Below are 24,994 nucleotides of genomic sequence, written 5' to 3'. Positions count from 1 at the left end.
CAATTTGATCAAGTTTTTTGGAAAACTACATATTGAGACAAAGCAGAAGTCATTCAGTTTATAATCAGATACTGGTCAGAATGTTTGCAATGCACCTGCTCTCTCATATCATCATCAAATAGAGAAGAGTACTTACTCTGTCCAGATGACAGTTTATTAATAAACATATGCTGCCCTGTGCAAAGTGTGAAGTCTGCATGGGCTAAACAGAACACCTCAGCAATCAGCAATTCATATGCACTGCACAAACACTAAGATAAAGGAAAGACTGAGAAAAATTCCTCTCCCTCATCCAAAACCTGAACTTAGTGAGCTGAGCATGTTTCAGGAGTTTTTGAGATATTGTCAGAATGCAGGCACTCATGGATGTAAGTGCAGGGGAGAGTGGGGATGCAAACAGAAAACGTAGTCAAATCAGTAAGCAAACTCGTAGTCAGAAAGCATGCAGGGGTCAGTCAATTGGCAAACAGAATAGTAGAGAGTAAAGAGTTAAACGACTAAACGTTGCAAAGGTTCAGGAACCTAGAGGCAGGCAGACAAGAAAGGCTCGGTATGACTGGATAAACACAGAATAATACTTCGCACTGAAGGTATGTGAGGGAGAGGCTTAAGTAGCACTGCTGATTAACAGTTAACGACAGTCAGCTGAACTAATAAGAGGGAGACGGGGGCACTGTGAAATTTGGGCGTTGTAGTCTTGGGAAGCCATGTTTGTAGTTTGGTTAGAGTTTCAACTCACAATGCCATTAATGACAGAACCCTCCCCCCCACCCGAGGAGCTCTCTCTGGGAGCTATACTCTTCTTGGGACGTCCTCTCCCCCTTGGTGCAGGTTTGTCAGGGTGATGGGTGTGGAATTCCTGTGTCAACAGGGGGTCTAGAATGTCCTTGGCTTCTACCCAGCTATGTTCCTCTGGTCCATAGCCTTCACACTCTACCAGGTATTCCAACTGTCCTCTTCTCCTTCTGGAATCAAGGATTCTGTTTACCTGGTAGATGGGTTCTCCCTCAAGACTCAGAGGCTGGTGTTCCTGGATGAGGGCATTCTCAGCAAGTGGACCTTGAATAGTGGGTTTCAGACATAACACGTGGAATGTAGAAGCAATGCGACTACGGTGGGAGCTCTAGTCTGTAGGAGACCTCGTTAATGCGACATTGCACCCTGTATGGGCTGATGTAACGTGCCTGAAGTTTTTTGCATGAATTGGGTTCCCTTAGGTCACGTGTGGACACCCATACTCTGTCATCTGGTGAAAATTCTGGATTGTTACCTCGGTGTTTGTCGGCATACTCCTTGTACTTGGCATTCACAGCCTCAATATGCTGGTGAACCTCCTCCCATACTGCTTGGCTTCTGGAGAACCAGTCCTCCACTGCCTGTACCTGTGCTGGTGAGTCATCCCATGGGAACAAGGGTGGTTGGTAGCCGAGTATGCACTGGAAAGGTGTTAACTGTGTCGGTGAGTGCTTGAGTGAATTTTGTGCATACTCAGCCCACGGGATGAAATGAGACCAGTCCCCCTGATTCCTCATGCAGAAGATTCTCAAAAAACAACCAATCTTCTGGTTGGCCCGTTCCAACTGGCCATTGGACTGTGGATGATATCCAGACGTGAGGCTTACTGAGACTCCAAAATGTTCCATGAAACAAGTCCATAGCCGTGATATGAATTGGGGCCCATGGTCACTGACATTATCCTCAGGGATACCAAAGTACCTGAATACCTTTTGAAACAGCAGTTCTGCTGTCTGAAATGCAGTACGAATGCCAGGTAAGGGAATAAGTCTCAGAGCCTTCGAAAATAGGTCCACAGTAACCATGATGGCTGTGTTACCCTGAGATGGTGGTAGGTCTGTGATGAAGTCAATGGCCAGGTGGGACCATGGTTTCTGAGGTACAGGGAGGGGACACAGCTTACCAGAGGGAGGGATTCATGGAACCTTTGCTTGGGCACATTCAGAGCAGGAAGTGATGAAGTAATTAATTTTGGTCCGCATCTTCTCCCACTGGGGCGGCACGGTGGTGTAGTGGTTAGCGCTGTCGCCTCACAGCAAGAAGGTCCAGGTTCGAGCCCTGTGGCTGGTGAGGGCCTTTCTGTGCGGAGTTTGCATGTTCTCCACGTGGGTTTCCTCCGGGTGCTCTGGTTTCCCCCACAGTCCAAAGACATTCAGGCTAGGTTAACTGGTGACTCTAAATTGATCGTAGGTGTGAATGGTTGTCTGTGTCTATGTGTCAGCCCTGTGATGACCTGGCGACTTGTCCAGGGTGTACCCTGCCTTTCGCCCATTGTCAGCTGGGATAGGCTCCAGCTTGCCTGCGACCCTGTGTAACAGGATAAAGCGGCTTGAGATAATGAGATGAGATCTTCTCCCACCAGTACTTACTCCTTAGCATTTGGTAAGTTCTTTGACTACTAGGGTGACCTGTGGCAGGAGATGCATATGCCCATGTGATGAGTTTACTTCGAAGGGGCTTGGGGACATATAGCAAGTCAGGTGGGCACTCCTCTGGGTGCCTACGGGGTTGGGAGGCTCTTATCTCCTCATCCAATTCCCAAGTGATTGACTGAATGAAGCATTCTGGTGCAAGAATGGGATGAGGTTCAGGGTTGCGAGGTGCTGGACTGAAGGTTTGGGCCAGAGCATCAGCCTTAGTGTTCTTATGCCCAGGATGAAAGGAGATCGTGAAATCGAACCTCATGAAGAAGAGAGCCCATTGGGCCTGATGTAGGTTCAATCTCTTTGCTTTTTTGAGATACTCTAAGTTTTTGTGGTCAGTTAGTATCATGAAGGGGTGTGTAGCTCCCTCTAACCAGTGCCTCCGTTCCCGAAGGGTGAGCTTAATGGCTAGTAGTTCATGATTCCCAATGTCATAGTTCCTCTCAGCTGATGAGAGCTTCTTAGAAAAGAAAGCCACAGGGTGAAGCTTTGGTTTCTCGCCGAAGTGCTGGGATAGCACCCTTCACACTCCAGTCTCTGAGGCAGCCACCTCGACTGTGAAAGGCTTGGTTGGGTCAGAATGCTGCAGGATGGGGGCTGAGGTGAATGCAGTCTTGAGTCAGCCAAAGGCTTCCTCAGCTGCAGGGTTCCAGAGAAGACGTTTGGGACCTTTCTTTAGCAGGGTGGTTAAAGAAGCCATGATGGTGCTGAAACCCCTGATAAAGCGTCAGTAGAAGTTAGTGAAACCTAGAAAACATTGAAGCTCCTTCACAGACGTGGGTACCAGCCAAGACATGACAGCAAACACGCTGGAGGAATCTATGCTGACTCCTTCTGCACTGATGATGTAACCCAGAAACAAAATCTGACGTAAATGGAATTCACACTTCTCAGCTTTAACATAGAGGTGATTCTTGAATAGACACTTCAGAACTGACCTTATGTGTTCCAGGTGACTTGCTTCATCAGGGGAGTAGATCAGAATGTTGTCGATGTATGTGATTACAAACTTCTCCAGCATGTCCCAGAGCACATCATTTATGAGACATTGGAAAATGCTTGGCACTGAAGAAAGGCCATATGGCATGACCCGGTACTCAAATTGGCCGGCAGTGGAAGTGGATATGGGTACTTTACAGATATTTGGTTTAGTCCTCTGAAGTCTATACAAGGTCAAAGGCCTCCCCCCTTCTTCTCCACAAAGAAGAATCCTACAAAGGAAGGTGATGGAGGGATGAATGTAACCCTGTTTGAGCACTTCCTGAATGTACTTCTCCATTGCAGCCTGTTCCTTCTGGGAAAGCAGGTAGATGCAGCTGCATGGAGGTAACGTGCCTGGGAGGAGATCAATGGCGCAATCGTAAGGGCGATGTGGTGGTAGGCCACAAGCCTTACCCTTACTAAAAACCTCCTTCAGGTCATAACAACATTCTGGTACATTGTCTAGTGTATCTGGTTGAGGACTTTCAACAGCAGTAGACGAAATGTATAGGTTGGGGGTGCAACAAACAGTTCTGAAAGCATGTAGGGGACCATTAGAGAATTTCCTTGTTTTGCCAAGATATCAGAGGGTCGTGGAGCTGTAACCAAGGGTAACCCAGGATGATGTCGTAGTTAACCGTAGAAGTCACAAAAAGTGAAATGAGTTCAAAATGGAGAGGTCCTACTTGGATGCGAATGGGAGTGGTTCTACTTGTGAAGAGACCATCTCCTATAGGTCCTCCGTCAGTGGTCCTGATGCTGAGTGGACTCTTCAGAGGGGTTGTGGACAGGTTGAACTCCTGGATGATTGAACTGTCAATGAAGTTCCCCTCCGCCCCTGAGTCAACAAATGCAGATAACACGTGGGTCAAGGCTGGCAGTTTCAACAACACAGGTACTTTCAATGATTGTGAATTAAATTTTCTCACTGGACTCACCACATCAGGAGCAGGCTCAGAGTTGTTATTGCGAGTAGGGTGGACTGGACACTGTGTTATATGATGGTCGGAACTCTCACAATAGAACCATAGCCCCTCGTGTCGCCTTCTCTGTTGTTCAGAGTATTTCAGCCTAGATTGAGAAACCTCCATGGGTGTGGATGCTTCAGCTGACTGAGCTGGTCTGGTGCACCTCCTTGAGGAAGGGTTGGCTGGAAAGTAGATGATCCAGCCAAATAGTGAGGTTTATGAGGGAGTCCAAAGTGAGCTGTTCATCTCTACAAGCCAGTTCACTCAATATTTCGGGACGAAGACCTTGGTGAAACCCTGCTTTCAGAGCCCGCTCATTCCATCCACTAGCAGCTGCAAGAGTTTGGAAATCCAGCTCATACTCAGCTACTCCTCCTGCCCCTTGGGTGATGGTGAGCAGACTTTCACTGACTTCTATCCCTTCAGGTTTGTGATCGAACACTCATTTGAATAGTTCTAGAAAACACTAGAGGTGTTATGCTCCTCTCTAGTCTTCCATACCGCGCTAGCCCACTGTAGCGCCTTACTAGTGAGAAAAGAGAGAAACTTTGCAATCATACGTTCGTCAGAGAAGTTTGGCATGGTAACGAAGTACATGGAGCACTGAAGCAGAAATCCCCTACAGTTAAGGGTGTCACCGGCATATTTCTCAGGAGTTGGGAGAAGCTGCACGGGAGTTGAAGAGGCATCAGAGTGTATTAGGACAGCTTGCGACATCACAGCAGTTAACTGTGTCATCCTGGTGTAGAGGTCGGCGAGCATCTGCTGATGTTCTCCTAAGAGGCGTCCCTGAGTGTTTAAAGCTGTTTGCTTCGCCTCCTCCGCTACATCTATAACAAGGTGACGTATCCTGTCAGAATGCAGGCACTCATGGATGTAATTGCAGGGGAGAGTGGGGATGCAAACAGGAAGCATGGTCAAATCAGTAAGCAAACTTATAGTCAGAAAGCATGTAGGGGTTGGTCAATCGTCAAACAGAATAGTAGAGAGCAGACTAAAGAGTTAAATGGGTAAACATAGCAAAGGTTCAGGAAACTAGAGGTAGGCAGACAAGAAAGGCTCAGTACGACTGGGTAAACAGAACAATACTTTGCACTGAAGGTGTGCAAGGGAGAGGCTTAAGTAGCACTGCTGATTAACAGTTAATAACAGTCAGCTGAACTTAATAAGAGGGAGACGGAGGCACTGTGAACTTTGGGTGTTGTAGTCTTGGGAAGCCATGTTTGTAGTTTGGTTAGAGTTTTGACTCACAATGCCATTACTGACAAATATAGTTGGAATTTTTGGAGTAGGCACAATTTTTCTATGACTTTTGTTTCATCCTGTGGGATCCCCTAATGCAATAATCTCAATGTGGAGCTTTCTTTTAAAAAAAAAAATCACACCTGTATTTGTATTCATTTAGAACACATGATCGATTCAGTCCTGATGTATTCATATTGATTACATCCCAAGACACAAATGACAGTGCCCTTTTGTAATTCAGATGCAACATGTTTCTAGAAGTGAATATTTCTTTTTCCTCATTGTTTGTACATCTTCTTCTTCTGCATTTTCCTGTTTGTTTTTGCACATGAAACTTAGAGTGGATACTGTAGCAACTGTGGTTGCATTCTACTGCCCTAACGCACAATCACGTAATCACATTAATTAGCTGTTAGAGCTAATGTGTATTTAGCAGATGAATGCAAAAGCAACACCAGTAGTTAGAAATCACTGTTTGAGATAGTATGTTAACATTTCACCCAATTACATCTGAATGTGACTTCTTCATTTGTAAGTACTGTACAAATATACAAAGAGTTACTAAATTGTTGACTTTAAAGTAAATAAAGGCTGTAAGTAAAGGAAAATATAATTTATTCATTAATGCTAATTCTTAATTCATTCAGAATTTGTCCTTGTCAAGGGTGTAGTGGATCCAGAGCCTAATGTCTTGACTTGTTAAAATGGAAGTGTAAATGGGTGCATGGAAAAAAGAAAGAAAAGAAAAAAAAAAACTCATTCACAGCCATGTCCAGACTTTACAATTTGAGCCTGCATATTGCAATGCCCTTGTTTTACACTTGCTGAAGTTCTGTTTAGAGGTCAGTGGAACTCTCTGGTAAGACACATGCATTTGAACTGAAACCACAGGATTTTTATTTTAGTTTTTGTCCCCCAGGAGTTGGGAATTTGTGCAGGCATTAGATTATTTTCATTCTCAGCATACCTCTGTATGGTACTGTACAAGGCACTGTGTTTCCCCTCAGTGAATTGGTTTGTTCCTTCTTCTAGTTATCCTTTATTGATTATAGTATATAATAATAATAATAATAATAATAATAATTCTAGGAAAACTGTTTAATACAGTTTTGTTAAAAATGTAAGACAAGTAAGACAAGCAATACAATACGCTGACAATGATAGATATGATGCTGAACTTTAAAAGTTCACAGGGTTGTTAAGGGTTTTTATTTTGAGTATTGGGCTAGCTTTTGGTTGGTTTTATTGATTATTGGGCTAATTTTGCTCTGGTTTGGAATGGACACTGGTGTGCTTTTGTTACACAGACCTGGTGAAATCAGAAGAAGGTGGACTAATCAGACCCACATGAAAACAAGGACCAGCGGACATAGCCATAGTAGAGTCATCCACACTTATGAATGCCATGACTGTTTTCTGTCTTTCCCTGTGGTATGTGAGTGCACTAAATATGATGCACACTTTGTTTTTCAAACGTGTTAAGTTCCTTAAGTAAGTGCTGCTGTGTTCCATTTTTTTGGCAAGTTATTTGATGTTCTGTTACATATTTGTCCAGTCACATGAGCAAGATTTGCCTGTTTGTGTCACTGTGTAAGTTATAAAAGTCCTTCACCTGTACTGGATCACTGCAGAATGATATGATTTACATTCAGTCTCTAGTCACATGAGCATTATATGCCTGGAAAGTGTGTGTGTGTGTGTGTGTGTGTTGCTCTGATATGCTGATGCTTCATTTCTTTATTGGATCTCTTGTGCAAATTGCTTGTTAGCATATCTCTCAGGAACTGCAGCTCTTTTACCCAGTTGTGCTGAACACAACTATGACTTATGAAAGACTGGAAGACAGGCTGATTCAGAGAAGAAGAAGGGGGATGAAGTGTGAGTTACTGAAACTGATGTAAAAAGAAGAAATTAGTGTTTCTTACTCATTTCAGTTTGACAGAACAGCTCCCCCATCTGGTTCAGTCTTATATAGTTTCTCTTTGGGATTTATCAGTACTGTATTAGTATTTCCCATGCAAATTAATCACATATTGGAAGCAGCAAAGTTAGTTAGTTCTGAGGGAATATGAAGAAAGTTTTAAAGTTATACTTAAAGGTAAGTTTGGCTATTTTTAAGTCTTTCTTTTTGTAATATTGGGTGAATTTCCCATATATCCCAGGCTCTGAAAATAGGAGAAAAGCAAATGATGTGGGCCATTAACATGCAGTCAATCAAGAACAGTGTGATACTTTGTTTTTCAGTTGGATATTGTAGCTTGCCTGGTATTCTGGGAAAATATTAACAGTTCTGTGTCCAAGAACCTTACTCTGACTATATTGTAATAACACAGTAAAATGTACAGCATCTTTGACTATACAGTAAAAGTAAACCTGAAACAGCAAATAACTGCTTCTGACTAATATTTCCATTTATCATTTATTTGATTCATTTCATTTCATTAATTTATCAAGTTGCAATGAAAGTGTATAACTTCAAATATTTTAGTGAAGAGTAAGTATAACTTGTTAGGTAGTTAGGTAGCTAATATTTGCTAGCTAGTCCAATACTTTTAATAGATGACCAATACTTTTTTTTTGATAAAGGACTGTGACCATGTAGATATGGAATTGTGGTTTTACAACTTAGTTTAGGACATCCACAGTGGTTTCCTTCTGAGTGTTTTCCCATGTGGTCTGGCTGAGAATTTATAGCATTTGTCAAGTTGAAACCATGAACCATGATATGACGTGTGAAGCCTATCCCTGCTTTGTCATGCCTGTCCTTGCTTGGTCATTCTCGTTAACTCAAGGGACCCAGGTGGCTTCCACTTATTTATAAAACCTTATTTATAGAGCTTATTTATACTTCCTTTCATTCTTGACTGCCAGGGTTTTCCTCCAGAACTAGTGGAGATAGTCTGTAACATTCCCTGATGCATACCCCCAGACTGTGCATGGGGAATAATGATCAACATGCCAATATTATTCCCTCTTGAGGATAATAGTCATTTAAGTGTGCTGCTGATCCTTATTCAGGGAGAGATCCATTCAAGTGCTTATAAAATTATTATTTGAGAATAAGTATCTCTCAAGTGCCAACGCTGTTTGGTTTGAGTATAATAGTCGTTGAAGTAGGGGAGAACTGGTACAGTTTTTTTGGTCTGAGTTTGGTCTCAGTTACTCAACAATGATTTAAATGACCTCATACTTCCCACATAATATCATGCATATTTGATCATGTGCCATTTTACCCATATAATCAGCCAGTACTGTATGTTTTCACTGAAACCAAAAGAAGTTTCATTTTAACAAAAGAGCCAAAACAGTAGTAGAAGTGGAAAATTCCACTTCCTTTTTTATTTTATAGCATTACAGTTAGCAATATCTTGTCCTGTAAAATAGCTTTATACTTTATTCCAATCTGCTGCCAGAAAGTTTATAGGGTTTGCTTTTTTTTTTTTAAATGGTGTTGGCTTGGTAGTAAGCATTCATCTGTTTTGTGGGTTAGATGCTGGAGGGAAAACTAAAGGGAAGGCTGTAGTTTTTTTTTTTAATTTTGCATTTCATAACAATTAAATCCAAAAAACTTCTACCAAAATAGTTGATTCTACAGAGTGAGTCCTTGTGAGCCAGATGGTTAATTTTTGTTGTGTTTCTTATTGAAATCAAAATAATTAACCTATTGCACATTTTATTCCTTGTTTCTAGGTTTTTGATAGTCCTGGCATGTCTTATTTTGGCGATTCTAACAACGTTTAAAGAGTATGAGGATGACTCGGGTCACTGGCTGGTGGTTCTGGTAAGTGTGTGCATGTGAACTTGTATGTATGTATGTATGTGTTTGTGTGTATATATGAGTGTGTGTGTGTGTGTGTGTGTGTGTGTGTGTGTGTATATACAGTACCCTGTGTGTTCAGTAACAGAGAAGGCAACTCTGTGGTCAACAGTGTTTATATATTGAAGATATACCCAAGCTAAATTATAGATTGTTACTATCACTACAGGGCGGCACGGTGGTGTAGTGGTTAGCGCTGTCGCCTCACAGCAAGAAGGTCCGGGTTCAAGCTTCGTGGCCGGTGAGGGCCTTTCTGTGCGGAGTTTGCATGTTCTGTCCGCGTGGGTTTCCTCTGGGTGCTCCGGTTTCCCCCACAGTCCAAAGACATGCAGGTTAGGTTAACTGGTGACTCTAAATTGACCATAGGTGTGAGTGTGAATGGTTGTCTGTGTCTATGTGTCAGCCCTGTGATGACCTGGTGACTTGTCCAGGGTGTACCCTGCCTTTCACCTGTAGTCAGCTGGGATAGGCTCCAGCTTGCCTGCAACCCTGTAGAACAGGATAAAGTGGCTAGAGGAGATGAGATGAGACTATCACTACATTTACAAATGTAGTGAGTATACAAAATATTCTGGTTTTTGTCTTTCTTCCAGAAAAATTGAATATTCCTACTAAGCTGTTTACATGTCTATTGAAAATGAATATTCTAAATTTATTGCGTTACGGAGGGTAAACAAGCAAGAGGCTGTGTATTGCAAATTGCCATGAAAACCCCCAATTGAGATGCATATTCTGAATGCACTGTATACATGTCCAAAGAATGCTCTTAAAACCCGAATAATATCAACATATCTCACGTGTTAATCAGAAAATGCTAAATTTGCAATAAGGCCAAATTTGTAATAGTCAAACAGAATATGCTGTTTATATGATTGTCATAGTCATAATGATAGTTGAATATTTGTGTGCATGTAAACATTCTGATTGACTGATAATTCACCTCTGGAGAGGAAAGGTTAGTGCAGGACATGACTTCATATGAGACACACACGGAGTTGAGAAATACAGTTATGCATGTGGGGTGCAGGGTAAAAAAATGTTGGAAAAATTGGCACATTTATTAAATATTTTCTGTTTTTTCTTCTCTCTATCTCACCTCTCTCATCTCTCTCACTCTCCCTGTAGGAGACATTCACTATTTTTATTTTTGGAAGTGAATATGTGCTGAGGATCTGGGCAGCAGGATGCCGTTGTAGATATAAAGGTTGGAGAGGACGTCTCAAATTCGCTCGCAAACCACTGTGTATACTGGGCAAGTGTCACAGATACACACTGATACACACTGACACATACATTATGTAATGCTGTACTTAGGTCTACAGTAATACTGTAGCAAAATGATGTACAAAGAAATCTATGATTGTGAGCACATCAAGGAAAATGGCATATTTTTACTCTTTAGTTTTTTACATCATGAAAATTAACATTATACATGTGAGGACTATCAAAATGACCTGAGAAATAAATAACTTTGCATGCCACTATTCTTACTGTACATTTTAGGGGTTGCATAGACGACTATGCAACATTTGACTAGTCAACTAATACATTTATTAGTAACTGCTGTGAGGAGCTGTTTGAGTAGTCAGGGTGAAAAAAAAAATCCTAGAAGGCAGACCGCAAAAAAACAGACATGTACTTTGGTAATCTGAAAATATTTTAGAGTATTTATTAATTTTATTTTTTAAGCTTTTATTTTACTTTAATGGAATGTTGTCAATTTCATATCCTGCTTATGATTAAGTGTAGATGTGTCCACATGATTTTTAATCCCCTTCCTGCCTGCTTCTTATAGAATTATGAAAAATCCCACCCACTCCTACAGTTAGTTTTGTTGTATTTTCCATCGTGATCAGCACTGTGTGAAAGTGTGCATTCATTATTCCAGGTTGCTCATCACTATCAAATCCTATTCAGCTAATTTAGACCCCAATTTATAGGCCCAGTTTCAGCTGCTACTGAGGCCAGAGTTGAACCACCATGTTCCACTGGTCTGGAAAAACCTCCCAGATGCAGCTGGAGGCATAGCATCCTCCATCCAAAGAAGGCCAGTTATTGAGCTATAAAGAAAACTAATATCATAAATGAGCTTCCATGCTGTGCATTCTCAGTTTTGCAACCAATGATTTCAGCTGAGCTGCCGTGTCATCTACGCATGTGAAGTTTAAGAACAGGCACGCCCATATGGTGTAATGTGATTTAAAATGTTGACGCTGGAAGTCTAATTTGTTGCTTGTTTATAGCTGCTAATTGAAGTGTGGTTTGATGTGTTCTTTGCTGTTAAAACGGCCGAAATAAAACTGCATAAATATATCGATGTCTTCAATCATAGAATTAATCATAATCACCAGAAAAGATGACTGGTTCACAATTATTTTAATGAATGTTTAGTCATTAGTCATTTAACCCCTAATGCAAAAACACATGCTTGCACTTTCCCTCATTAATGAAAAATAGGTGTGTGTTTGGACAGATATCTTTGTGCTGATAGCATCAGTGCCAGTTGTTGCTTTGGGTAACCAGGGAAATGTTTTGGCTACATCTCTTCGGAGTCTGCGCTTTCTGCAGATTCTGCGTATGCTGCGCATGGACCGGCGAGGTGGCACCTGGAAACTGCTGGGGTCTGCAATATATGCTCACAGCAAGGTAAACAAACACACACACACACAGCTTCTAAATTGGCAATTTAGAGAATGTACTGTAGTGTCACTTGTTTTCATTGCTACAGTCAAGTGTTTATCTTCCTGTGAAGCCTGGAATGTACATGTCTATAAATACATCCTTGCAGAAATCATTACATGGAAATGTTTAACACTAACACCTTGTAATTAATTTTATAAGTAATCATTGTTTGTACAGTCCCCCACACTAAATTAATGCTATTGTCTGACAGGATTTGTGACATTTATCTTTCCCTGTTGGGTTGATGTCTATGGGAGAAGTTATAAGTCAAGAAACAGCACCTTGTAAAATAAAAAAAAAATTACAGTGAATACATTTCAACTGTAGGTACTTAGCTTGCTTAGCCAGAGCTAGGATATCAGTTATCAGTCTCACAGCTGCATAGTGTCAGGCAGATGCTGGAGGAAGATGTAAGTGCAGTTTAACAGTTCTTTATTAAACAGCTCAACAAATCAAAAACATGATCCAGAATCATAGTCAGTAAGCAGGCAGTAATCAGGCAATGTGAACTAGGCAAAGCAGTAAGCAAAAACCAGGAAACCAGAACAAGAATCAAAATTAGGATAATTGTGACAGTAAACAGGCCTGGTAATGTACTGTAGCTTAAGCAATTAAGCAATGCAGAGCGTTTGCAAGAACTTCGCAACTTGGCTGTGGAAACTTGAGTCTTTATATACTGTGTGTAATGAATGAATTGTGTTCAGGTGTGTGTCATCAGTATGATGGAGAGAGTGAGTACGACAGAGTGATAGCAGTTGGGAACTGTAGTCCATGACAGCCATGTCTGTTGGCTGTAGTGTGTTCTGGGAACTGGATTCTGGAACAGACTCCAGTACTGACGTGGCACATAGTCAACTTTCAGTTTGGCTACAATTTGTTGATATACTCTTGCCACAGCAACTGTGACTTTGTTCACTGGATCATATTATTCATGCAGTAGTGGTGAATTGTAGCATTGACAGAGGCTCATTGTAAAAACATTAGTAAATGTGCAGAATACAATTTAAGGTTACAGATTACAATTACGGTACAAGGTTAATGCGAATTATGACATACAGTGTACATTGCTTCACATATTTTCCCCTTAAAAAGAAAAGAAAAAAGATCAGGAGACTATTGACTGGCTCTACATATGTGTCTGTCAGGAACTGATCACTGCATGGTATATTGGCTTCCTGTCTCTTATCCTGTCCTCCTTCCTGGTCTACCTGGTGGAGAAAGATGTTGTCTTGATGACTCTACCCAATGATGAAGATGGTACCCCAGCACCCAGCCAGGACTTTGATACCTATGCTGATGCACTGTGGTGGGGACTGGTAAGATTGGAAAGCAAACTTTATAAGCACACACATGCTTTATTAAACTTATTAAATTGTGACCCTCCACAAATCCACTTACTCCTTAGGAGCAATTTTCAAACAACCTTAGGTGCTATGAACATCTGTACAAACACCTGCATGCAAATAGAAAAAAATCTTGGAACCCTGCATTGTTCAGGATTCATTCTCTATGACCTGAAATTCTGTAGCATAAGGAAGAAACCCCTACTCCAAAACTGGCATTAAAAGTCAGACTGAAGTTTGCAGGTGATCAGCAGGTTTTTGGAGGAGAGTTCTCTGGTCAGATGAAACAAAATATTCACTGTTTGGCTACATTGATTACTGTTATGTATGGAGGGAAAAGGGTGAGGCTTTTAATCCAAAGAACACAATCTCAACTATGAAGCATGCATGTGGAAGCAGTGGTGTTTTCCTGGAAAAATGACTCGTGTACTATAGAAAGTGGATGGCATCAAATGGTTTTACTGAAAAAGTACACTTCAAAAAAGTTTTAATGTGCCCAAATATTATTGAAGGTTGGGATTACACTCCTTTATCTTCAATAATCACTTTATCCTGGTTGGAGTTGTAGTGCATCCAGAGTCTATCCCAGCAACACTGGCAGGAAGGAATACACTGTGAATGAACTCTAGAAGAAGACAACAAACGTGAATACATCCACTCAATAACCACTTGATGAATACAAATTGTGATAGCTAGACTGTGTCAGAGCATCTCCAAAAAAAAAAAAAAAAAAAAAGCAGTTCTTAGTGTGTTCTCAGCATGCAGTACTTAGTACCTACCAAAAGTGGTCCAAGGAATGACAACCAGTGAACCGGCGACAGAGTCAGGGGCTCCTTTAGCTCACTGACAGGGCTCGACATTAACAGTAGCCCGATTGCCCGGGGCAACCATTCAATAGATTCGGACAACCAGACTCTCACAAATGCTTGCCCGATCAGGCAACTACCCAAATGTGTCAACTTGCGTGAAAAACAATGTTTATTCATTCATATTATGATGAAATTCCATCACGATTTGCGATTGTTTGACTCGGAAAGACCGCGTCCATGTTATCATTACGGGATGTTCAACAACTAGCGGAATTCACATTTGCACATCGCGGGCTCGCAATGCAGTTTCCCATTGCTAATAATTATCGTGTAGTGCATATTCAGTGTTCTATTGGTATGCCCTTCACTACATGACTAATTACCGCATTACTCGCACGGGGCACTAGTGTCAATGCTTGTTGATACAGACAGCGTCTGAGAAGGTTGAATAATAAATTAAAAAAATAAAATAAACATTAAAGTCACAAACTTTGGCATTATGTCTGGTTTGGAGAAATTTGGTTTTAAAATAAACCAAGACAAGGAAGAGAAGAAAAAGAAAACTCAATCAAGCTCATCAGTGGATTCAAAGAAACTGTATGAGGTGAAAAGGCAAAGAACTGTTATTCCCAGCTGGTATTCAGAGTTTCCTGGATTGAAGTTGGTCAAACCTGAGAATGAACCTGGGCCACTCAGCAAACTCTCCAAAGATGATCCCAATTTGGATGTTGAATCAGATGAGCCCAGAGCTAGTACCAGCCATTCAACTGATCATGCTGATAGGAATAATAATGACACTGCTGACCAAGGGAAACTGATTTGCTCCATATGCCTGAAGTACCCTGCCCTGGCTGATAGTGGCTCATCCCTAGTGAAAGGCTGTTCCACATTTAGGAAGGATTCCTTAAAGAAACACTGGCAGTCAGTTACACATACCAGGTACAACAACAAAATAAAAGCCAACTAAAATAAAATACTAAAAATAGAATAAGAAATAAAATGATGGGTGGTGGTGGTGATGATGATTTCTATTATTAGCAACTTTGTTCTAGCATATCATAAATATAGATTGAAAAACAAAATAAGCTTTTAAGAGGCATTAGTAGAGCATGTGAGTGAACATTGTGTTGTAAGCATATGTGTTTGTGGCATATTCAAAGAAAAAAGTATGTAATATTTGGGCAACCATGTTCTGAGTTCGGGCAAATGGGCAACCATGTCTCAAAGTTAATGTAGAGCCCTGACTGATGTGCATGATAGTAGGTATGGCGAAAACTTAAAAAAAAAAAAAAAAAAAAAAAAAATCTTGACCGACCACCAAGCCTCATTAGCCGGTTAAAGTCGGTTAACCTATGAGTTTAACAGGGATGCAAATGGCGCGCCTTTTGGCGGATGCCGCCTTTTTCACGGCTGAATCGTGCAGATCCAATTTTTTTTGGGGGGGGGGGGGCGTTGGAGTGTCTGAATAATTTCAGAGGCATTTGCTTATTTAGTAATTTTAATACAGAATTTACTCTGATGAAATTATTCAGACACTCCAACGCCCCCCCTAAAAAAATAAATAAATAAAATAATCGGATCTTCACGATTCAGCCGTGAAAAAGTTGGCATCTGCGCCAAAAAGTTCGTGTGGAGAGATATGATCTGCAATAACATGCATTGTTGGGTACAGACCAAAACATACTTTCAGAATGCACTGGCCAAGGCAGGACTAAACTCGATGTGCCTTCTAATAATAATTTAAAAAAAAAAAAAAAACACAATAGTAATTTGTAAGCTAAAAAGCCTGTGTCTACACTTTTCTCTCGCCGAGTGGCAGCTGTCTTCAACTGGGGCGGGAGGGCGGGACATGACTGAATGGGTGTTTCTGATTTGTCAGCTGTCATCCTTACACCGCATGGCATGCCCCAAGCGTTTACAACACAGAATTCCAGGTTCTCCACTCCAAAATTGGCAGCTTCAAAATGACTGATTTTTTTTTTTTTAACCGACAACCAAAAAAAAAAAATTTAACCAGTTGACATTGATTCGGTCAACCACCGGTCAAACAGTCATCGGTTAACATCCCTACATGATAGGCTAGTCTTTGCTCTGTCTGTTGCGATCCCACAGAAGAACTACTAGAGCACTAACTGCTGAAAAAGTTAATGCTGGCTATGATAGAAAAGTGTCAGAAAACACAGTGCATTGCAGCTTGCTGTATATGGGGCTGCATAGTCAGAGACCAGTCAGAGCCCTATGCTGATCCCTGTCTACCACTGAAAGCACCTACATTGGGCACGTGAACTGGACCATAGAGCAATGGAAGAAGGTGGCCTGGTTTGAACAATCATGTTTTCTTTTACATCATGTGGATGGCTGTGTGCGTCACTTACCAGGGAAAGAGATGACACCAGGATGCACTATGGGAGGAAGTTAAGCTGTGGGTAGGCAGTGTGATGCTTTGGGCAATGTTCTGCTGGGAAATGTTGGGTCCTGGCATTCATGTGGCTGGTATGTTAACATACACCTTTACATACATACACCATACTTTAAGGATACCCCTTCATGGCAACAGTATTCCCTAATGGCAGTGGCCTCTTTCAGCAGAATAATGCTCCCTGCCACATTGCAAAAAATTGTTCAGGAATTGTTTGAGGAAAATGACAGAGTTAAAGGTGTTGAATTGGCCTCCAAATTCCCCAGATCTCAAGCTGATCAAGCATCTGTGGTATTTGCTAGACAAACAAGTCTGATCCATGGCCCCACCTCACAACTTACAGGACTTAAAGGATCTGCTGCTAAGGTTTTACCACAACACACCTTCAGAGGTCTTGTAGAGTCCATGCCTTTATGGGGCAGAGCTGTTTTAATGGAACAAGGGAAACCTACACAGTTTTAGGCAGGTATTTATAAATATTATGGCTGATTGGTGTAGCTCATTATACCCTTTTAAAAGGTAATTGTCAGAAATGGCGAGCTGAGGTGAAGTGAGGACCCAAGAGCAGACTCAAAACAGGCAGTGTACAGAAAATAACTTCTTTAATGAAGTTCTGGGCAGAGGTACAATAGAGTTCAGACAAAAATCAGTGGTCAAAGAATGGGCCAAGAGGTCAAAACACAGAAGAGGGAACTGGAGACAAGGTGTTTGACTTGGGAGACATGGAAGGTTGGGTGAATACGGCGCATGGTTATGGGCAGAAACAGTCTTACAGAGCAGGGATTAATTACCTTGGAGATGGGGAAGGGCCCTATGAACCTGGGGGAGACCATCTTGAGGGGCAGGTGGTGAGTGGAGAGCATTACCCGCTGCCCCACCCGATAGATGGGAGCTGCCAAGCGGTGTTTGTTGGCTTGCTCTTTAAACATCTTGACAGAACGTAGGAGCTTTTTCCTGGTCAACGCCCACGTTCCCCTGCAGCGGCACACAAACACCTGGGCAGAGGGCACGGCGAATATTCTTCTTGGATGGGGAAGAGTGGTGGCTGGTAACCCAGAGAGCACTGGAAGGGGGAAATACCTGTAGCAGAGGTGGGTAAGGAGTTGAGCGTACTCTATCCAAGGAAGGGTCTTGCTCCAGGAGGCAGCATCCCTGGACACCATGCACCTGAGGGCCACTTCCAGCTCCTGGTTGGCCCATTCCATCTGTCCATTGGTCTGAGGCTGGAAACCTGAAGACAGACTAGTTTACAGAAAGCTTTCCAGAATTGGGCGGAGAACTGGGGTCCACGGTCTGACACAATGTCTGAGGGGAGTCTGTGTAGATGAAAAATATGGAGTATCAGCAATTCGGTGGTCTCTTTGGCGATGGGAAGCTTGGGCAGAGGGATAAAATGAACAGCTTTAGAAAAAAGTCGACAACAGTGAGGATACAAGTATTGCCACCTGAATTAGGGAGTCCTGTGATGAAATCCAGGGCTGTGTGTGACCAGGGCTGGTGGGGAACAGGAAGGGGTCTCAGCAGGCCAGCGGGGAGTCTGTTGCCAGTCTTGTTCCTGGCGCAGATGTCGCAAACTGCCACAAACCTCTGGACATCCTCCTTGATGGATGGCCACCAAAAATGTTGCCGGGTGAGTGCCAGAGTCCGGGCTACTCCTGGGTGGTGCTCCATTCTGGAACCATGACCCCACTGCAACACCTGTGCCTGCACAGAAACAAAAAGATGGTTAGGAGGTGCATTACTGGGCCCTGGGTCCTGCTCATGGGCCTTCTGGACCAGGGTTTCCACCTCTAACAGAGCAGCCCCCACCAGGCACTGTGGAGGAAGGATGGTCTCAGGGGAGGTCAATTCCTGCTGGAGGGGAGAGAACATTCTGGACAAGGCATCAGGCTTACCATTCTTAGAGCCTGGGTGGAAGGAAAGTGTGAACTTGAAGTGAGAAAAGAGACCATCGGGCCTGGCGGGAATTGAGGTGCTTGGCAGTCCTGAGGTATTCGAGGTTCTTGTGATGTGTCCATATGATGAAGGGAAGGTCTAACCCCTCCAACCAATGTCTCCATTCTTCCAAGGCCAGTTTCACGGCCAACAGTTCCCTATTGCCAACGTCGTAGTTTCTCTCAGAGGGGGAAAGCTGATGAGAGAAGAAGGAGCAAGGATGAAGCTTGTTGTCACTAGCCAATCTTTGGGACAATATGGCTCCGACCCCTGACTGAAGCATTGACCTCAACCACGAACTGCTGGGATGGATCTGGAATGGTGAGTAAGGGTGCTGACGTGAACCTTTGTTTGAGCTCAGAGAATGCCTTCTCAGCCCCTTCCCCCCAGTTGAAAGGGACCTTTGTGGAAGTTAGAGCCATGAGGGGCCCAGCTACCGTATTAAAGTTCCTGATGAATCGCTTGTAGAAATTTGCAAACCCAAGAAACTGCTGGAGTTCTCGCCGAGAGGATGGGATGGGCCAGTCAGCAACTGCCTTGAGTTTCAGGGGGTCCATCTGAATCTGTGCAGTGGAGATAATGAAACCCAGAAAGGAGACAGAGCTTTAATGGAACTCACATTTTTTGGCCTTAACAAAAAGAGTTTATTTTCCAGGAGTCATTGAAGGACCTGGCTGACATGGATGCGGTGTTCATCAAGGGAGCAGAGGATATATATACACAGTGGTGCTTGAAAGTTTGTGAACCCTTTAGAATTTTCTATATTTCTGCATAAATATGACCTAAAACATCATTAGATTTTCCCACAAGTCCTAAAAGTAGATAAAGAGAACCCAGTTAAACAAATGAGACAAAAATATTGTACTTAGTCATTTATTTATTGAGGAAAATGATCCAATATTACATATCTGTGAGTGGCAAAAGTATGTGAACCTCCAGGATTAGCAGGTAATTTGAAGGTGAAATTAGAGTCAGGTGTTTTCAATCAATGGGATGACAATCAGGTGTGAGTGGGCACCCTGTTTTATTTAAAGAACAGGGATCTATCAAAGTCTGATCTTCACAACACATGTTTGTGGAAGTGCATCATGGCACGAACAAAGGAGATTTCTGAGGACCTCAGAAAAAGCGTTGTTGATGCTCATCAGGCTGGAAAAGGTTACAAAACCATCTCTAAAGAGTTTGGACTCCACCAATCCACAGTCAGACAGATTGTGTACAAATGGAGGAAATTCAAGACCATTGTTACCCTCCCCAGGAGTGGTTGACCAACAAAGATCACTCCAAGAGCAAGGCGTGTAATAGTCAGCGAGGTCAAAAAGGACACCAGGGTAACTTCTAAGCAACTGAAGGCCTCTCTCACACTGGCTAATGTTAATGTTCATGAGTCCACCATCAGGAGAACACTGAACAACAATGGCGTGCATGTCAGGGTTGCAAGGAGAAAGCCACGGCTCTCCAAAAAGAACATTGCTGCTTGTCTGCAGTTTGCTAAAGATCATGTGGACAAGCCAGAAGGCTATTAGAAAAATGTTTTGTGGACAGATGAGACCAAAATAGAACTTTTTGGTTTAAATGAGAAGTGTTATGTTTGGAGGAAGGAAAACACTGCATTCCAGCATAAGAACCTTATCCCATCTATGAAACATGGTGGTGGTAGTATCATGGTTTGGGCCTGTTTTGCTGCATCTGGGCCAGGACGGCTCGCCGTCATTGATGGAACAATGAATTCTGAATTATACCAACGAATCCTAAAGGAAAACGTCAGGACATCTGTCCGTGTACTGAATCTCGAGAGAAGGTGGATCATGCAGCAAGACAACGACCCTAAGCACACAAGTCGTTCTACCAAAGAATGGTTAAAGAAGAATAAAGTTAATGTTTTGGAATGGCCAAGTCAAAGTCCTGACCTTAATCCAATCAAAATGTTGTAGAAGGACCTGAAGCGAGCAGTTCATGTGAGGAAACCCACCAACATCCCAGAGTTGAAGCTGTTCTGTATGGAGGAATGGGCTAAAATTCCTCCAAGCTGGTGTGCAGGACTGATCAACAGTTACCAGAAACATTTATTTGCAGTTATTGCTGCACAAAGGGGTCACACCAGATACTGAAAGCAAAGGTTCACATACTTTTGCCATTCATAGATGTGTAATGTTGGATCATTTTCTTCAATAAATAAATGACCAAGTATAATATTTGTCTCATTTGTTTAACTGGGTTCTCTTTATTTACTTTTAGGACTTGTGTAAAAATCTGATGTTTTAGGCCATATTTAGGCAGAAATACAGAAAATTCTAAAGGGTTCACAAACTTTCAAGCACCACTGTATATATATATATATATATATATATAAAATTATAAAATTTGTCCAGATAAACAAAAAGGTTAAGGTAGTCCCTCAGGACATCATTAACAAGGGCCTGGAAAACCGCAGGAGCGTTAGTCAGGCCGAACGGGACCACGAGATATTCGTAGTGGCCCACGGGGGTGTTGAACGCCATCTTCCATTCATCCCCTTCCCTGAGCCTCACAAGGTGGTAAGCATTGTGCAGGTCTAGCTTGGTGAAAATCTGGGCTCCCTGGAGTAACTCAAATGCTGTAGTCATGAGAGGTAGGTGGTAACGGTTTTTGATGGTGAGGTCATTTAGCCCCCAGTAATTGATGCAAGGGCGCAAGGATTTGTCCTTCTTCTCCACAAAAAAGAATCCTGCCCCTGCAGGAGAAGAGGAGCGACGAGTGATTCCAGCTGCTAAGGACTTGGTGATGTATTTATCCATGGCTTGCCTTTCAGACGGAGAGAGAGAGTAAAGTCGCCCCTTAGGTGGTACAGTGCCAGGGAGAAGGTCAATTCCACAGTCATAGGGCCTATGAGGAGGAAGGGAAACAGCTTGAGACTTGCTGAACACAGGTTTTAAGTCATTATACTAGGGAGGCACGTTAGAGAGGTCAGGATATTCACCAATGGTGGGCTGGAGCAGCTTGGCGTGAAGGAGGGCAGATCTCAGGCATGGCAATAAACAGAATTGACTCCATCTTAAAATGGTGTTGTTAGTCCAGTTGACATGGGGGTTATGTAGAGTTAGCCAGGGCAGACCAAGAACAATGGGCACATGGGGATTGCTCATGACAAAAAACTGGATGGATTCAGAGTGGTTGCCTGAAATTCTTAAAAAGTGACCGGGGTTGTTTTATGGGCGATAGTGGTCAGACCAGTATCGTTAAAGGTCAGGACAGTGAGGGACGGGTTCAGGGCCAGTAGTGGAATCCCCAGGCACTTGGTGGTGGTCGAGCAGATCAGGTTTCTGTCAGCCCCTGAATCAATGAGTGCCTGGAGGTCGTGGGGCTGATTGGCATGGATGATGACCACTGGGAGTAGCAGTCGATCGGTAGGGGGCTGATTCTGGACATTGCCCACCAGGGCCTCTACTCTCACTGGTGGGCTCTTCCTTTTAAAGGGCAAGATTGGCAGAAATGCCCCAACTGTCTGCAATAAAAACATACCCTCATATCCTGACGGTGCTGTCATTCCTCAGGTGAGATGTGGACTCGGTCTACCTCCATTGGCTCAGCGGAAGGGATGGGAGGCTGAGGGGGTGCAAGACTAGTCCGAGTTCTTTCTTTCACCCACTGTCTGATCTGGGAGTCAATACGGCTGGCGAGGTCCATGAGACAGGGAAGATCAGGTGGCAGTTCTCATGAGACCAGTTCATCCTTGATGGAGTCTGACAGCCTGTTCAAAAATGCATCAAACAAGGCACTCATTCCAGCCACAAGATGCCGCCAAAGTGTGAAACTCAATCGCATAATCAAACGTGGACCGGGTACCCTGCCGCAGTCCCATGATTTCTCTTGCTGCCTCTCTGCCAGACAGAGAGCAATCAAAGGTTCGCCTCATTTCCTCTGTGAAATTCTTGAAGCTGGCACAGCATGGTGCATTGGCGTCCTGCATAGCTGTTCCCCACTCCCTAGCTTTGCCAGTGAGGAGAGTGATGGTGTAGGCCACTCGGGAATGCTCTGTAGGGAAGGCCAGTAGTTGAAGCTCAAGGGTTAGTGAACATTGAGATAAAAATGATCGGCAGGTACCTGGTTCTCCATTGTATAGCTGTGGGGTGAGAAGTCTTGGCTCTCTGAAGAGGGCTGGAGCAGGAGCTGGAGGAGCGGTAGGCGGAAGGGGTTGTGTAGGAGCAGATGTTACTTGAAGCTGTTGTAGCTGGGTGACAAGAAGATCAAGAGTGTTAGAGATGGTGACAAGGTTTTGGTTCACCTGTTGGATGTCCTGTTGGTGGGTCCCAAGGAGAGCTCCCTGTTTTTGCACTGCTGCTCTTAGCTGGGTGAAATCTGCTGGGTCCATGTTGGCCAGGTTCTGCTGTCAGAAATGGCGAGCTGAGGTGAAGTGAGGACCCAAGAGCAGACTCAAAACAGGCAGTGTACAGAAAAGAACTTCTTTAATGAAGTTGAGGGCAGAGGTACAATAGGGCTCAGGCAAAAATCAGTGGTCAAAGAACGGGCCAAGAGGTCAAAACACAGAAGAGCAGGCAGGCATGGTCAGGGACAAAAACAGGACAGAAATCTTCACAAAAACTGAAGAAAACAGGGACAAGGGAAACCCAGGCAGAGGAAGCAAAAAAACACAATCCAGAAGAACAGGCAGGTAAACAGGGGCAAAAACTGGACAGAAAATTAGACAAAAAAAAACGCGAGGCAAGGAAAGTCTGCAAGAGACAGTCTGGCAACTGGAGTAGCTCCAAACAGCTCTTAAGAAGGCCCTGGCTAATGGGAGAGGAATGGTGGCAGGTGTGGGAGTGCCGCTTCAGAGAAAATGGCCTACAGCAGGGCAGGACTGAATTCCTGTCCCAGATCTGGCCTGGAGCCGGCATGGAAGTCCCACAAACTCAGGCATGGATGGACTGGACCAGACTGTGACAGTAATACCCTGTAAACTGTTTTTCACTGAAGAAATCAAGTGATTTAAGAACAATGCAAATAAGAGTTTGCTTTTCAGTGTCTACCATTTCAAGCTTGTCACTCATCAAAGTAATTTTTGTGTAGTGCCTTTCATCTTTTCTTCAATGCTGTGGTGGTTTTTCTAGCTTAAACGGAATCACACAGTGAAATTGCAATTCAACGAAAATGCAGTGGAATGCTTGCTTGTAATGCAGATAACATTGACTTCTTACATGATTCAACATTCAATATTTAAAATGCATTCCCTCCGTAACATAAGAAGGTTTTGTTTTTATATGTGGTACACTAATGAAAAGCTGTACTATTTGTCTTTTGCATGTCACGTTATTTCAGTGTGGCAATTGTTTTTCAATCTGGCACAGAATTTTCTCCATATTCAAGAACCGTATTTCTGCATGAAAAGTCCAATCTGAACTTGAGAGTCCTAAAGGTTCTAAGTGTTCTTTTGTTGTTTCATGGTTCTATTTCTATATCATGTTTCTATTTCGGATATCTATCCCAAATAGACAACATATTAACCATAGCATGCACAAAACATCTGAGATAAACTATTCTAAGTTTTTCGACTAGCTCAATTCAATTTGAAATCATTTGAGCATTTTGTTTGGCTAGTTGGTTCTAACACTAGAAATGTGCCTAAGGATGTCAGTGTACAAAATAGGAAGCTGATGGCTTATGTGACAAAGACAGAAAAGTGGGAGAATTACCTGTTACACATGACTCAATAATAATTCATCCCTGTCTCAGATAACTTTGACAACCATTGGGTATGGTGATAAGACACCAAAGACGTGGCCAGGACGTCTACTTGCTGGGACCTTCACTTTGATTGGTGTTTCTTTTTTTGCATTGCCAGCAGTAAGTATTACTCCTCTTAGCCATCTCTACATGCAGTTTCTTATCATGCCAGTCTCTTTAGCTTGCTCGGGAAAATACATTTACAAATATTACATATGAGTACATTTCAAAAAGAAATTGGAGACTGGCATTTCTCAACCAAGTATGAGTCGAATAATGACATGTCTTACCTGCATTCATGTTGCTCACACTGTAGTACATTGCGTTTTGAAAACAGCCAAAATAACAGCAAAATATTTCACACCGTCGCAAATTTTCTAAATGCAAGTGTGGCAATATAATATATAGATGTACTCATACACTTTAAAAAAATCACATAAAAGTGGTAGATAAATCATTTATTGTTTCGCTCTAATACATGCAACAGTATCTTTACTTCATTGTTAGTGAAGTTTATCGTCTTAGACGTTTTGATATGCTCCATGTCATCCATAACAAGCAGCACCTTGAGCAGGCTACTGGTCTTTTTAAAGGGAAGTTATTAACCATATATGGTGATTTGGGGGCATTTCTTGATGCAAATGAGTATGTGCA

General features: G+C 42.7%; 1 protein-coding gene across 1 annotated transcript in view; it reads left to right on the top strand.

Annotated features, from left to right (window-relative positions):
• Nucleotides 1-24,994, top strand: part of kcnq3 (potassium voltage-gated channel, KQT-like subfamily, member 3) — a 146,043-nt gene that overhangs the window by 92,003 nt on the left and 29,046 nt on the right. The window contains exons 2-6 of the mRNA XM_060905948.1: nucleotides 9,323-9,413; nucleotides 10,575-10,701; nucleotides 11,923-12,095; nucleotides 13,277-13,447; nucleotides 24,350-24,460. Of these exons, the coding sequence (XP_060761931.1) occupies nucleotides 9,323-9,413; nucleotides 10,575-10,701; nucleotides 11,923-12,095; nucleotides 13,277-13,447; nucleotides 24,350-24,460 (673 nt within the window). The remainder of the gene's footprint in view (nucleotides 1-9,322; nucleotides 9,414-10,574; nucleotides 10,702-11,922; nucleotides 12,096-13,276; nucleotides 13,448-24,349; nucleotides 24,461-24,994) is intronic.

Source organism: Neoarius graeffei, chromosome 23 (assembly GCF_027579695.1).
Source record: "Neoarius graeffei isolate fNeoGra1 chromosome 23, fNeoGra1.pri, whole genome shotgun sequence".
Classification (NCBI taxonomy): domain Eukaryota; kingdom Metazoa; phylum Chordata; class Actinopteri; order Siluriformes; family Ariidae; genus Neoarius; species Neoarius graeffei.
Note: the sequence above shows the minus strand (reverse complement) of the source record. Positions and strands in the feature narration are given on the sequence as shown.